The sequence below is a fragment of the Phytophthora cinnamomi genome (genome assembly GCF_018691715.1).
Source record: "Phytophthora cinnamomi strain GKB4 chromosome Unknown Contig114, whole genome shotgun sequence".
NCBI lineage: Eukaryota > Oomycota > Peronosporomycetes > Peronosporales > Peronosporaceae > Phytophthora > Phytophthora cinnamomi.
Genome location: NW_027151047.1, coordinates 556,876 through 572,032, shown reverse-complemented (window position 1 = coordinate 572,032; position 15,157 = coordinate 556,876). Strand labels below are relative to the sequence as shown.

Below are 15,157 nucleotides of genomic sequence, written 5' to 3'. Positions count from 1 at the left end.
GGCTGGCAGACAGGTGGGGCGAGCGCCGTGTCCGCACGATCGGACTGCCGCGGGCCAAGAGGACAACCGAGTCCACTTGGATTCCCACTGGCGAATCTTGATGGCTCCGTTATCAGGCGGCAGCTCGCCCTCTCGAACGAAATTCCGCAACCATTACGCTGCAGGCTGGCGCAGTTCGAGTCGGCCGGCTGGCGAACCGTGCCCAAACGCCAAAGCAGCAGCAGCGGCGGGCGAAGCCACCGAATTGAGAGGCCTGCCATGTGAGCTCAAAGGCGACGCGAGACTCGGCGTGTGTAACGCCGGCGGCCGGTCCACCCATCGCAAATCGTGATGCCGACACAGAGACGAGCGTGCGGCGGCACTGACGTCGGCGCTGCACTGCCCCACGGATTGAAGCACCGCCCGAACGATCGACTGAACGAGTCGTTCGCTCGGCTCGGCGGAGGCGACTTACCAAGGTACATGACGTTGGCTAGCATTCGATCGCTTCAGGATTAATGGCGCTGACGCTATCAACCTGCCACTTCAACATCATCAGCCAATCAAAATCGACCAAGAGGATGGCTCTGCCACCACTGCTACTCATGGACAGCAACAACTGAAAATGTTGGGGAGGATCGTCGCAGCTGTACTTCGCAGCACAAGCTAAGCGGTAGGACGTGCTGAGGGGTGCCGTGCCATGAGCAAGTTGACTCGCGGGTACCAGGCGCAGCTCCAGCCCGTACAGCCGTACACGCTAGACTGGTTCCGTGCCAAAGCCTTTCGAGCGCAAGAGGCCATCTCAAACTCGGTGTGGTGGGGTCACCGCGCCACGCTCAATGACTGCCTTGTGCGGTAGTGTCGTGAGACCGCAGGCAGGCAATGGAGTGAGGACAACCACAACCAGTCACTCGAAGATTTTCACGCGCTTGTGCCGTGCAGTGTCATATCCTGGCCTGGTATCGAAGATGTTTCAAGAATCTGATGGGCAACAAGGCCGCGGACTTCCCTGTTCGTGTGATCGACGATGAGCAACTCACAGAACTGCTATTCGATTTTCACAAGCTTAATCGTGCGGAGGGCTACGCGCCCGGCGCGTGCAAGAACTCGTCGATCTACACTTTGCTCTAATGCGCTGTGCTGACGTGCAAGGCGTGATGTCACTGTTGCTGTCGGATGCGGTACTTACAAGGGGTACCCCGATCTTCACAGTCCACCGCGAAATTGAGACTAAGCCGCAGATTGAGCTCGTCGTTATGTGTCAAGCACAAGCTCAACTATGTATGATGATGGACGTCGCTCTCGCTGAAAATGAAAGTGCGGCACTGCGACTCCATTTACGGTGTCGTCACGGACTACACCCGCTGGAATATCTTCAAGCATCGACGAGAGAGATTTCGTGGTGCATGAAGTTAATTACAGAGATCAATCATGACCAAGACGTTATTAAAAGTCTCGTGGGAAAATTGGCTGGAGTGTTTCAGAATTGTGGGTCATGCTCATGCCCAGGTGCACACGCTGAAATTTGCTTGCGTTTGTAGCCACTCTTCGCTAGACAACGCGATATCATAATCCTCTGCATGCACCTTAGTTTATATTTCGTTATTATCTTCTCCTAATGGATGTCCCGTGCGGAGACACGGAAGTACTCGCAAGTGCATTTTACTCAACTAGTTTACATCAGCTCCAGCCATCGCGGTGTCCAATCGCTCGCACCATAATATTTCAAGATTTGTCGTTTCCCACTCTTAGAAAACGCGCAGACGGTTGGGGGCAACATCACGTTACATTAGCGGATCCGTATCTACCGCGCTGCAGCCCCACCAGAAGAGGGTGGTAGATACGTGCCGCTAAGCTAGTGTTGTCGCTACCCTCGGATCGCTAACCATCTTTTCCACCACGCTCGCGACGGATTCCTGGCACCGGCGCGTGTAGAGCTTGAAAGCGTCGGAGGCCCAACGCCCGTGGAATTTGATCGTAAGTGCGTCCACTCCAGCCCGGTACAAGTTGGTTGCACCGCCTGCTCTCAGCGAGTGAGTGCTGAATAGGGTAGGATCCTCGCCGACGGTGCGGGCGCCCAGACGGATGACTCGCGCGACGCGCGCCGCTGTCACGCAGCTGGGCGTGCCATTCTTGTCGACGAATACCGCTGCAGGGATCGACGCGGGGAGGTTGAGTCTGGAGCGGAGGAGTAGGAGGGCACCGAGCACTGGACACAGTATTGGGTGTCCTGAGCGGGCGAGCATTCGCGTCGCGGGAACCCCGCTTTGGTTGGTCTTGGAGCCGCTCAGCCGAATGCAGACAGCGGTGGCCCTCTTCGGAGCGTTCCGGTCGCGTCGACAGTGGTGCCATCGGCCGCTTTGAGGGCGAACCACTCAAACGCCGTGGTTGTCGCGGCTGAGATCTCGGAGCGGTGGAGCATGAAGAAGAAGGCCAGACACAGACCCCCCCCAGAGAGCTTGGTCGGCGGGGTCGTTGAAGTCAAGCGTATTTGCGCACTCCACCAGCAGCGCAACGGAAACCGTTTTTTTTACGGCGGCGGCGCATCGAGGCGGCCCACGCCTTTTAGGAGCATGCGAATCTGTGGATGGTCGGAAGGGAGGTCAAGCCCGGCGGCCGCGAAGAAATGTCGAATGCCGGACAGGGTCGATTTCGCGGTGGCGGCCCAGACACCTTCCCGGTGACCGGTAGCACTGTGGGTGCAGTCGACGACGAGTTCTGAGATCAGAGCGATCTTCCCAGCTGGCTGGACGCTGAGCTGCCACGGGACGCCTCGCCGGGCTGCCCATTGCTTCCATTTATTGAACGATCCGGCGTACTTCTTGAATGACGAGTCAGCGAGGGAATGCTCTCGGAGGCGTTGAGCCAGGTGGACTCGAGGTCCGCGAAGCTCGCCAGCGACTGCGCGTGGTGCCAGTCGTGGGTGAGATCATCGAATCGACGGGCGTAGGCGGTGTTCTCCCAGCGACGGGAGCCGGCGTCCGCAGCTTCGTTCTCGGCCCCCGGAATGTGGGAAGCCGAGATGCGGAGGCTGGATTGTTATTCCTATGCGCTGATCAGCCGGATGAGGACTTGGGCCCGGGAGTTGCGCGATGACATCTTCGTTTGCCAGGCGACAGCGGACGTGTTGTCGATGCGGAAGTGGATGTGGAGGGGTCGATGATGTTGGCGAGCCGCATGCCACCGCAGGACCCATGCGTGAAGCTTGAACGCGCAGGCGAGGAGTTCGCGGTAGTTGATATCGAATTTGTTCGTGGCCCCGCGCTTGAACGCCTCGATCTGGTTGTGTTCGGGCGGGGAGAACTGGTAGCTCAGGGCGAGCTTGTGAACTGGGGCGAGCGCATAGAGCCCCACGTCCGATGCGTCGGTGGCCACGACGATGTCGACTTCGGGGAGCTCTCCGAAGTACTCGAGAGGGACCCCGTTCAGAGCCGGGTCGTGGGGAATTCGCAAGCACCACAAGAGGTCGTCACGCATGGAGGGGATAACCTGGACCGGGGGAGACGGGATTCCCCGGACCGAAGCCGTTGGAGGAAGGCCTGGGCCGGGTGAGTGCACGTTACGACGTGGCGCAGTGACCCGATGAGGGAGCGGAACTCGCTGCGGGTGAGGCGGGAGGTCCGGAATGCCGATCTGACGCATTACCGCGCCTTCAGTATCTTTGCTGTTGGTATCGCGACGGTTCCCGTAGCAGTGTCGAATATGAGACCCAAGCCTTGTTGGCGAGTGCGCCGTGGGGTGAACTTGTCCTCGTTGAAGGCCGCCGGACCCGTGATGAACGTCATCGCGAAGCGAAGCGAGCGCTCGATGTCGGCGCAGCGGGTTCCGGTGTCGGCCGCCACATTGACGTGGTCGTCGACTCCGTGGTAGCTGAAGAACCCTGTCGGGTGCTCAGGGTCGACGCTGCTGCCGTGCAAGAAGGCGACGGATCCGTCAAGGACGCTGTAAATGCCGGTCGACCCCGACCACCCGGAAGCGGACGACAAGTCGATGACGATGGCGTTGGCCTCGGGAATGTGGCCTCCAAACAAGTGGACCGACTCGCTGTGGATGCACGCGTTTCGGTAGGCGGCCGCCACATCGCCAGCCATGACCTTTACCTCGCAGTCGGGGTCCGCTTGTTTACAACGGGAGCTTTCTCTGGCGATGCGCGAGCTGTGTTCGAACGTGACCTTGGGGACGCTGTTCAGGTCTGTACACTGGTTCACTGACTCGACCTCGGGGAATGAGAGATCGTGGATCGTCCTGCGTGTAGTCTGGGGATCCCCGGCGCCTTTGTCGACCACGCCGAAAGGGCTAATGATGAGCTCGGGCCTGATGCTTAAGACGTCGGCGTCGACTACGAGGCAGCGCAGTAAGTCTTGCTCTTTCCTGATATGCTTCCGCAGCACATTGATTCGAGCCGACACGGACGAGTGGTTCCGGGGAAAACTGGCTTGTCTTGTAGGCGCCTTCCGATGCTGGACGCGGACTCCCTCGGACGCGATGCGCACGATTGTGCTCAACTGGGGGTACCTGCGGCACTGCGTTATCAGTGTGGACGGTAGTAGCGCTTTGTTGGGTCGGTAGTCCGCCGGTGTGTGGCATCGGATAAGCTCTGTGAATTCTTTCGGCGACGGACGAGTACGGCGAATGAACTCTGGCATTGCCGCTTGGAGTGGTTTATTGAGCTGGAAGGAGTGGTCCGAGTTGGCGGAGTCCGTCGGCGGGTAGGACGGCAACTCAACGCCGGCACGACGGAACGCTGAGGATACCGAAGACCATCGAATCGAATCCCAGAGGTGAGTGCGGTCGGTGCTATTGCGATCAGGTTTTGGAGCTGCTCATGGGATGGCGCTGGGCGTAGAACGTTGGGCGGGCTGGAGGGACCAGTATTGCCGTGTCGGGTAGTGCGCGGCGCTGCCGCGGGGGCGCGGCCAGCCTTCGCCAACGGGGTGGGAGATTGCGGAAGGGGCGGGTATGCTTCGGTGGCATGACCGGCGCTAAAAGCGCTGAGCCTCTCACCGGCAGGTACACCGGGTGACGTGATCGTGATATTATGTGGCACCCCGCACTCCTTGGCGGAATGACCCGGAGCGGGTTGCTCGCCGGCATGAGTGGGGGTAGACGATTGGGGTGGGCGTGCTTCGGTGGCATGTCCAGCGGTAGAGACGCCTGGATTCTCCCCGGCAGGTGCCGGGTCTGCTTGGGGTTGGAGGGTGCTCCTGGGCAAATCTGGTGTGGTAGCGGTGTGTGGGTCGGACCACGCATCACCGACGGGTGATCGCGCGGGTCCGATCAGGGTTTGTAGTGGGCCTACTTTGGCTCACTACTTTAGCTTACACGTCGCGCTACGTGTATGAGGAAGCGTAGGAGTTTATTAATAATTTGAATTATTAATTATACTTGAGTCCACAAGTATAATATAAATCAAATAAAACACCGAGTAGCTAGTTTAAGGTAAAAGGAGAACTGTATTGTTCGTAAATTGATCTTCCTCCTAAATCTGCTAAAACTGTTTATCATATATGAAAGGGGTTGACAGCGGCTGGCTGTCAGAGCCCCGCCAATATGCACGTCTCTAATTGGTAGAATTATGCTGCTTTCTACCAATAGGATCTTTTGGGTAGGTGTGGACCACTCATTGTGGTGGCCACTTCAATGTATTCATTGGTGTGCCTTACACCAATGTGAGGAAGTATCTAAAACCTTTAACATATATTTATCTGTTAAACCATAAGCGACAATTGTCATGCACAAGTGACTGTTGTCACTTGTGTGTGTAACCCCGTTACACCATCCCCCCGTTAAGCTTAGACGTGTCGGTCTCGACACGTCAATTAACATTGACTGCTTGTCAATTGTTTGTGCTGGGGATTTCCGTTCTCATCCGCAATGAGCACGATCAAGCTGAAGACCACCATTGCAACAGAGTGTAAACTCTCTGTTGCTGAGTACAATGCACGGTGGCGCGAGGTGCGCCGCTACCACGGGGACGGACAACACAGTGTCTGTGTACGATTCTTCGATGTCGACCGCGTCTGTGTGTCGACATCCCTAAGCGAATTTCTGTTGCTTACCGTGATCGGGTAAGCAAGCGCCAAAACACTTCGAGTCTTTCTCGAAGTGAGGCAAGTATTAGCAACTCCACGCTGTTGCGGTGGAGGCTGGTGTCCGTGCGCCGTGCGCACTGTCCGTCCAGGTGGCGGTGCGTATTAGCAACCGCGACCACAACAGGTATACTATATGTATAACTGAAAGCTTCAATGATCTCCGTGCTAATTATCTAGCACGCGAGTCGTCAGGCGTTGTAGATTACTACAGCTCTCGCACTACCTTCTTGCTGGTAGTGCGTGTTGGGTTTCGTATTCCTTCTCCATGTCCGGAACGTCTTCCATCCGGACGTTCCGTGGTTCCCACGTGTCGTGTTGGGGAGGGAAACCTCTCTAGCGAATGCGAAAACAATCCGGACCTCGGATTGTTTTCCTATGATCAACAATGTGCTGGACGATCCAGCGAATTTCTCCGCGTGCGTCTCGCAGCGGTGGCGGAGGAGGTGGAAACACGCCCCGATGGTCAACGCCGTGTTGACTTTCATCTCGTGTTGCTCCACGACCAGGTGACGGTCGTGGAGTACCTTCAGAGCGCGGCGGTTGCCGCTCTGTACCTTCGTGTCCCGGCTGGGGCGGTCTCCCAGACCGCCTTGAACGTGCCGGTCGGGCTGTAGGCCCGACTGTATTAACTGCTCCAGCGCGACTACGCTCTGGAGAGGAGGGTTTCCCCTGCCGAGTCTGTCTCTTCGGGTCAGACGAGCCACTTGGCTCGTGCTGGAGGTATGGCTTTAACCGCCCGACATAAAATGTCTGGTGGAGCCGCATGCTAGACGGTATGTCTAGCGTGTATGCGTTGCCGTGCCGTGTCAACACAGTGAACGGCCCGATGAAGCGCGGAGCAAGCTTACTTGCTCCGAAATCCGAAACGGCATGTTTAGGCAGGTTTTGAGTAGATAACAAAACCAATGAATCCACTTTGAATTCATTTGTGTTGCCCCTGCCAATATTATCGGCGATCAGCTTCTGTTTATCCACAGAAGCTGCAATCGTGTCCTGGACAAACCGAATTACGGCTTGTCTTTTATTGACGAAGTCAATCGCATCCGAGCTGAACTCGTTCAGCACGCTCTCTGCAAGAGGCCCGGCCTCTGCGTGGTTCTTCGCGGTGTCTGCGCCCTGCGAAGACCCGTGGTCCTTGTTCCTTGTAGAGCCTGTGCTCTGCACAGACTCGTTTTCCTTGTTCTGGGGTAAGCGCCCTGCGCTGACCCTTGGTTCTTCCTGCCAAGGTCTGCGCGGGGCGCAGACCTGGTTGTCTTGTTCCTTGTTGTCGCGGCTTTTCGCGACTGCTGTGTTGCAGTCGTAGATCCTCCCCCACTTAAAGTGGGAGCTACCACTCCGAGTAAACTCGGCAGACGGGGATGCCGCATGGTATTAACATAAAACGGTGTAAGCCCGGTCGAGGCATGTACCGAGTTGTTGATGGCGAATTCCGCCATCGACAAACACTCGCTCTAGTATTGGAACGAGTGAGCGTAGCTCTTCAGGATGTCGACGAGCACGCGGTTCACGCGCTCGGTTTGGCCGGCCATCTGCGGATGATCCGCAGTCGACATTGAAAGCTGGCTCCCAAGAAGTGTAAACACTTCTTGCCACAGGTTCGCTGTGAAGCGTGGGTCTCGGTCCGACACAATGTCGGTCAGCATGCTATGGTGTTTGAACACCATGTCAACGAACAGACGGTCCGTCTGCTTCGCAGTCACTTCTGCCGGCACCGCAGCAAGATGTACCATCTTGCTGAAGCGATCGACGAAGACCACAACACCGGTATTCCCTCCGCTGTCCGGGAGAAGACCAAAGATGAAGTCCAATGACATGGACTTCTAACACTCCGACGGAGTCGGTAGTGATTGTAATGGAGCCTGCGCAAACGGCGCAAGCACGGACGTACTTGCGCACCCACTTGTACTGGTGGTGCCAGTAGAAGTCACGCGTGAGAAGGACGTATGTCTTCTCACGTCCGAGATGTCCCACAGACGGGGCATCGTGATACTCGTACATGATCCTGTGGCGCAGGTCATGGTCATTTGGCACGACAACGCGGTCAGCGTTGTCGTCGACTGCATTATAAAGAAGCAGTCCGTCGTGCACCCGATATCGGTGTGCACGCGCACGAAGGTGCTTGGGCAACTTCTGACGAGCCTTGTCAGAAGGTGTAGTTCATAGGCCAGCAAGCGTTTCGCGCCCGCGTCGTGCGCGTACGCGGTCATCACGTCGTCCAACAGAGACGACGTGGGTGTGCTCGTTCGTATGCCGTCAATGGCATTGACGTCAGAAGCTTCTGCATAATCCGGCCGACGTGATAACGCGTCGGCCACCACATTCAATCTTCCGGGTTTGTATTCGACCCGGAAGTTATATTCTGCAAAGAATGAGAGCCATCTCGCCATTCTTTGTGATATGTGTGGCGACTTCACTGCGGTGCGCAGTGATGCATAGTCGGTGTAGACCACAAATGGTCTACTTCCAAGCAAATACACTCGGAACTTTGCGAGTGCATATTTCATGGCAAGGCGTTCCGTGTCATTTACCGGATAATTACGCTCAGCTACCTTCTGCTGACGCGACTGGTAATAGACGACACGATCACGGCCCTCGTGATCGTGCTGCATCAACGCACATCCGATCGCGAAGTCGGATGCGCCACATACGACGTGGAATGGACGATCTTGGTCAACCACTGCCAAGATTGGTGCCTCAGTCAAGCCCCGCTTGACTGCGTCGAATGCCTTTTGGCAATCGGTTGTCCAATTCCACACAGCTTCCTTCTTAAGAAGCTGTGACGGCGGGCGGATCTTGCCCGCGTAATCCGCCACGTATTTGCACAAGTACGTGGCCAAGCCAAGGAACTGCCTCAGTTCCTTGACACTTGAAGGCGTTGGCCATTCATTAATCACTCAGACCTTTTCCGAGTCAGGGCGAACACCACTTTTCCCTACGAAACACCCGAGGACGGGTATCTCGCTCGCCCCGAAGATACACTTCATCAGGTTCGCGTAGAGCTTATGCTTTCGCATAAGCTCAAGTAGCTTTCGGAGATGCACCCGGTGCATCTCAATGTCGGTCTTCCCGTCCACAGCCTGGCTGTAGATGAACACATCATCGAAGTAGCTCGGCGCGAAGTCGCTCACCGAGCGCAACAAGTGCGTCACGCACCTGTTGAAAGTCGCAGGGGAATTCTCAAGCCCCTGCGGCATTACTAGCCATTCCCAGAGCATGCCACTTGGCGTGCTCACTGCCGTGAGAGGGATATCGCTCTCACGCATTAGGATTTGATAAAATCCATCTCGCAAGTCGAGAGCACTGTAAACGGTGCTCCCGGCCATCGAATCGATGATAACATCTTTTCGCGGTATCGGCGTCTGCGCCGGTACCGTCGCATCGTTCCGCTTGATATACGCACGAACGATGCGCCATCCGCCCTGTGGCTTCTTGACACAGAACGTCGGAGCACTGTGCGGGGACTTTGATTCCCGCACTTGTCCTGCTTTGCGACGACTTTCAAAGAAGTCGTCGATTGCTTTTACTTGCTCTCGCGGCAGTGGCCACTGCCGCGTGACACAGTACTTCGTGCCCGGCACGAGATCAATCTCGTGCTGAATGCCCTTATCCTGCGGAAGCTCCGCAGGAATGTCTTCCGGGAGTACGTCTTTGTACTCCCTCAACAATTCGTAATAGGGACTCGACTTCAGCGAGTCCCAACCTTGTTCCTCGAAGCGCTCTCGCTTCGTCTTCGCACTGAGAGTGTCTTCACTCTCAGTGGTACTTCCCATGAAGAGCTGTCTCAGCTCTTCGCTCTCGCTCTCCGTTCTTTCGCTGTTCGAAAGAACGCAGACCTGCACGATGCGTCCATCGTGCAAGTCGCGCGTGAAGCGCTTCCAGCTCATGGCTGGAAGCGAAGTCAACTCCGACGCCGTCGTCGGAAGATTAGCGAGCTCCATTTCACGATACTGGAATCCAGTATCGGTACGCGTCAAGACGTTCAGCGTCTCAACGCCTGGCATCACCGCCTCTGTCTGCCCGGCAGACAGTTCTTAGCGCCTCGGTCCCGGACCGAGACTTACGCAGCGTTCTTCGCATGCGCTGGCATCTTGTTGTGCCGAGCCCGGCTCCGCACGGCGGTTCTTCTGGTCCAGGCCTGGCCCTGGACGGTTGTTCGCCGGCGGACCCTGTCCGCGGGCGCGCGGTATCAAGCCCGGCTTGACCGCATGTTTCTTCGTGCACGGTAATGTGTTCCTTCGCCGGCAGACCCTGTCTGCCGGCGCGCGATATCAAGCCCGGCTTGATCACATGGCGCTTCGTCGTGCAGCCCGGCTGCACGACAGCATACAAATTGCGTCAGTACGGGACGTTTGCAACCGTCCGTACTGTTTGCAGCGTCAACCACCGGAGTTGACATGCCTTTGTCACCTCGACGCCAGTTATTGGCGGAGCCCCTCACCACCGAGGGTGCGTTGACCCCCGGAGTCGACGCGTCGTCGTCGACCTGACCTCTTCGGGTCAGGGACTGTCCCATGCGTACTTGAACGCAAGTGTTGGTTCCCGGAACCGACACATCCTCATCTTCCGACGTCGGCAGCACCGCCGACGTGGATCCCACTTGTGCGCATCCCCGCGCACCCCTTGGACATTCCGGGACAGTGGCATTAAGCGCTGTCTCGACTGGCGAGTCGCGCGCACCTGCTGGTGCGTGCGCTGCAGTAACAGGGCCATCGCTCTCTGTTCCGCAGTCGCGACCGAAGCGCACGAGCGTACTCTTCTTCCAGTCAATTACCGGATCATGCCGTGCAAGCCACGGCATGCTCATAACAACGTCGAACTTATCGTCCAGGTCCAGCACGATGAAGTGTTCGACAAACATCCGTTGTTTGTACGAGAAGCGCACGTTCACGACGCGCTTCTCGGTTATCACGATGGCACCTGTTGCCAATCGAACTTCCAGAAGACTTCGAGGTACACTTACCTCCTCGAAGTCAAGACTCGGTAAACTGTCGAACAAAGTTGTTCGACGCGGCCGAATCTACCAGAGGGCGAAGAGGGTCGCTCGCCCTCTTCGACGTTACCTTCAAGATGACCAGGTTCGGCCTGTCATCTTGCTTCTTCCAGCGAGATCTGGTCTCACTGGGGGCTGCAGTCCTCAGTGTCGCGTGCCCAATGTTGGCACGCATGACTGCAATACCAGTAGGGCGCCCCGCCCCTACTGGATGTTCACGTTTTTTGTTTGTTCGCGGCGATGCCCGGCATCGCCACGACGGCCACCATTGTAGTGCACGGGAGCCGTGCACACTCTGGCAAAGTGACCGATCCTTCCGCAACGGAAGCATCGCACATTACTTCCCTGCTGCTGGTGACCAGCAGCCGTTGCATTCGAGAGGTCCATTGGTTCCGGACCTCCCGTGCTCACTACCGGGCGCGGTTGCGACCTCGGCACGTTCGCATGCAGTTTAGCCTGCCGCAGGCTAAACGCTTCTTGCATTGCGAGAGTAATCGCAGCTTCGAGAGTACTTGGGTACTCTCGAAGCAGAGCAACCCCATGTTGCTCTGTCGGCGATAGCGTACGCAGCATCGTAGCTATCGCCCCCTCCCCAATGCCTGTTGACAGTCGTTGGAGGGCTTCCCACTCTGGGTCCGACAGGTGGGGCAGTCTGAGCGTGCAACATGCGTTGCAGGCGTATTGGAGCTCTCCATGGGTACCTCCGTGCTCATGGGGTTCTCGGCTCCGCGTTCGTACACCTCGTACGAACGTCACGTAGTCGGTCGTTGGACGGACTACAAAGTGCTACCAGGTGTAGTCGGCCTACTTTGGCTCACTACTTTAGCTTACACGTCGCGCTACGTGTATGAGGAAGCGTAGGAGTTTATTAATAATTTGAATTATTAATTATACTTGAGTCCACAAGTATAATATAAATCAAATAAAACACCGAGTAGCTAGTTTAAGGTAAAAGGAGAACTGTATTGTTCGTAAATTGATCTTCCTCCTAAATCTGCTAAAACTGTTTATCATATATGAAAGGGGTTGACAGCGGCTGGCTGTCAGAGCCCCGCCAATATGCACGTCTCTAATTGGTAGAATTATGCTGCTTTCTACCAATAGGATCTTTTGGGTAGGTGTGGACCACTCATTGTGGTGGCCCACTTCAATGTATCCATTGGTGTGCCTTACACCAATGTGAGGAAGTATCTAAAACCTTTAACATATATTTATCTGTTAAACCATAAGCGACAATTGTCATGCACAAGTGACAGTTTTCACTTGTGACCGTTGTCATGCACAAGTGACTGTTGTCACTTGTGTGTGTAACCCTGTTACAGGGTTGATTCACTGTGACTGAGGTTCTTGTACGAATTGTGTGTATTCGGTTTAGAGCTGAGACAGGCGAAACGAAGCGCTGGTGGACCAGCGGCGCCTCGTCTCCATCAGGCGCAGCAGCGCTGGCCGGGGTCATCGCGGCCGAATTTTTTCTTGATGAACTCCAGCAGAGCGGCCGGCAGTTCGTCGGGCCACGCGTGGAGCCGGTTGCGGACTGCACATGTCGAAGCGGTTCCGCCGAAGCACATTGAACCGGTGATGAAGCGTAAGCACGGTTCTTGACCCTCTGCATTGCGCGGAATTCACGCGCGCATGTTGGCGGGAAACCCACCGGGTCGAGTCTGCGCTCCTCTGGTGCTTGTTTCGTGCGTGGCCCAGCGCTGTGGGGGCGATGATGCGTGTGGGTAGCTGTCCCGTGTCGCTGGAACTACCACCAGGGCCAAGCTGCAGAGGGCCACCGCCCGTGACGACGACGAGTACGAAATACGGTGCACAGCAGCGCTGAAGTCCCTCCATCAGGTGGTCAAGTCACTGGCCAGGTGAACGAACGCGTCCCCGAGGTGCCGGTTCACCTCGTGCAGGGTACGCTGGCACGTGCCGGGGTGTGCCCGGGGTCGGCGTCCATGTTGGCCGTGACGAACTCGCGAAGGCGATAGAGATCATGCGCCATCGGCTCGTACCACTCCGCGTTCGCGAAGGTGGTGAGCCCTTGGACGGCGCCAAGGAGGTCGTTGTAGGAGTTGCAGGCCGGAGCCGGGAGTGGTGCCACCTTGGAACCGAAATCGAGGCTGTAGTTGGCGTCCGAGGAACCGGCGGCCAACGGGGCCGCCAGGTCTGTCCGGAGGAAGTGCATGATAGTGATCCCATGTCGCCCAAAGCGGGCACTGTGCGTTGCTCCGAGGATTGACGGGCGGCCCGGAAGCGCAGGTAATATATGAGGCGTATCCGCATGGGGACGACTCGGCTTTGCAGGAACCGGGTAAACTCTGCTTATAGCGTGGCGGGGTCAAATGTCCAGGGGTTGCACTGGTGCGACCGAGTCGGAGCAGGCGTCGGCTCTGGACGTGAGCGAATTGGCCCGAGCAGCGCCAGATTGAGGGCGCGGTGGCCGTGGTGGCGATGGCATTGCCGCTGCACCCGCGTGGAAGTGACTGAGAAACTCGGAGAGGTCAAACGGCGAGTGTGCCGGGATCGAGCGCGCAGATGGCGCGAGCGTGTGGGAGGCGGGCCGGCGATGCTGCGGGCGCGGGCGGGAGGGGGAAGGCAGCGGCTCCCTTGGGGGCCTCAGTATCCGAGTCGGAATCGGCGACGGTGATGATAGGGCCAGAGGCGCGAGCGGGTGGCGCAGATAGCGTGAGTGACCCAGCGTTGTCATTTCCGGAATTGGCCGCGGCGTCGGCGAAACCGGATGAAGTGTGCACGGCCGGGGGCATACAAGAGTCAAGGGGCGCTGGGCCGTGCGCTGGCGGCGTGGTGACATCGCGTGCCAAGGCCGCGGCGTTGGGGGTGGAGGCGCTGATGTAATTGCTACGGGCGCAGGCGGAGGCGCGTGACCAGGCTGGCTTGGCGCTGCGGAGGAAGGGCTCGGGGCCCTCGCGACCCCGGGTGGCGCTGAGGCCTTGGACGCCGCTGACGACTTCGCCGACTTTGGGTGCGTCGCGGCAGCGAGCATCGCCGAAGCGGACGACAGCTCCCCGGCTGCGGCTGGCCCGCTGGGAAGAGAGTCAGCGCTTCCTTGGTCGACAGCACGCGAGGGGCCCGGTGGAGGTTGGGCTGGCGGCGAGGCTGTGTCGCAGCGCGTGCCGTACGGGGTCGCAAAGGGAAGGGCCGCCGCGGCAGCTGAGGCCTCCTTGTTGTCAGTGAGCTGATGCTTCTGCCGGCGCGCCTCAGCGAGTTCAGCCGCCAACCGCTTCTTCGCTGCGGGCCGGGAGCTCACGCGCGCTGGTGTCTCGTCACTAGTGGCCGGGACCGCGATGGCTGAGGCCCCGGTCGCTGCGGCGGGCGCGTTGGGGGGCGGATCGGGGCCCGACACGGGGTTTGGAACGGCGGCCGGCTGAACTGGGAGAGGCGCCGACGAATTGAGCGGCGCCGACTCCTGAGAAATATGAGGTGGCGCCGGTGCAGGTGGAGGTAAGGCCATGGCAGGGTGCCTGATGCAATTTTTTGATGATTTGGCAACTTGGTCGCTGAACGCGGAATGGCAGGCGCGCGCCGTCCCCGCCGGCTGGCTGGCCCGTTCATCGCGTCTGAGCGCCAAAGTCTGGAAACGGCTATTTCAGCTTCCTGAAACTCCCAAGCGGCCTTCAGTTGGCGATGACGGAAGTAATGAACGGAGCTACATTTGGCAAGACCGAGCACTCGACGTGTAGCAAACGTACATTAGTACAATGCGAAGCCGTGAGGTGGCTGATACAATACGGCTACGATCAAAACGACCAGCTTCAACTTGCGTCGGGCATCCATCTGACAGGTTGACCCTGGTCATGCATACAAAGAATCGAGTAAATTTATGTTTGTTCCCACATGAATAAAGGGAATGCGATGGCCAAGCTGTGTTGATCGTTGTTTGAAAACAAGCAAAGGTATTGAAGTGACTTGGGGAAACATAAGTCCCTCGCGCCGACGATTCGGAGATGTGATATAATTGGTTGAAAATAGGATAACGTCCGCACGGTTATTATTCAGGGGTTGGAACGCTGGGCAAAGAGTGGGGAAGTACACGAACAGCTTGGGTAACACGTGGACGACTGGTCTAGCATCCTGTATATCGTGCATT

General features: G+C 57.5%; 2 protein-coding genes across 3 annotated transcripts; one reads left to right on the top strand and one right to left on the bottom strand.

Moving 5' to 3' along the window:
- Positions 1 to 679: 679 nt before the first annotated feature.
- On the top strand, positions 680 to 1,110 carry IUM83_11508 (uncharacterized protein; the record flags this gene model as incomplete). Its single annotated transcript, XM_067936074.1, has 2 exons — positions 680 to 829; positions 922 to 1,110. The coding sequence occupies 2 exons, from the start codon at positions 680 to 682 to the stop codon at positions 1,108 to 1,110; spliced, it is 339 nt and encodes a 112-aa protein (XP_067781855.1).
- A 2,510-nt stretch (positions 1,111 to 3,620) lies between these two features.
- Positions 3,621 to 14,521, bottom strand: IUM83_11507 (uncharacterized protein; the record flags this gene model as incomplete). 2 transcript variants are annotated; one of them, XM_067936072.1, is made up of 2 exons in its annotated part: positions 3,621 to 4,350; positions 14,190 to 14,521. In XM_067936072.1, the coding sequence occupies 2 exons, from the start codon at positions 14,519 to 14,521 to the stop codon at positions 3,621 to 3,623; spliced, it is 1,062 nt and encodes a 353-aa protein (XP_067781853.1). The 2 variants fall into 2 exon arrangements, with proteins under 2 accessions (XP_067781853.1, XP_067781852.1); XM_067936073.1 differs by lacking the exon at positions 14,190 to 14,521 and having other exon boundaries at positions 3,621 to 4,169.
- Between the last annotated feature and the right edge of the window lie 636 nt (positions 14,522 to 15,157).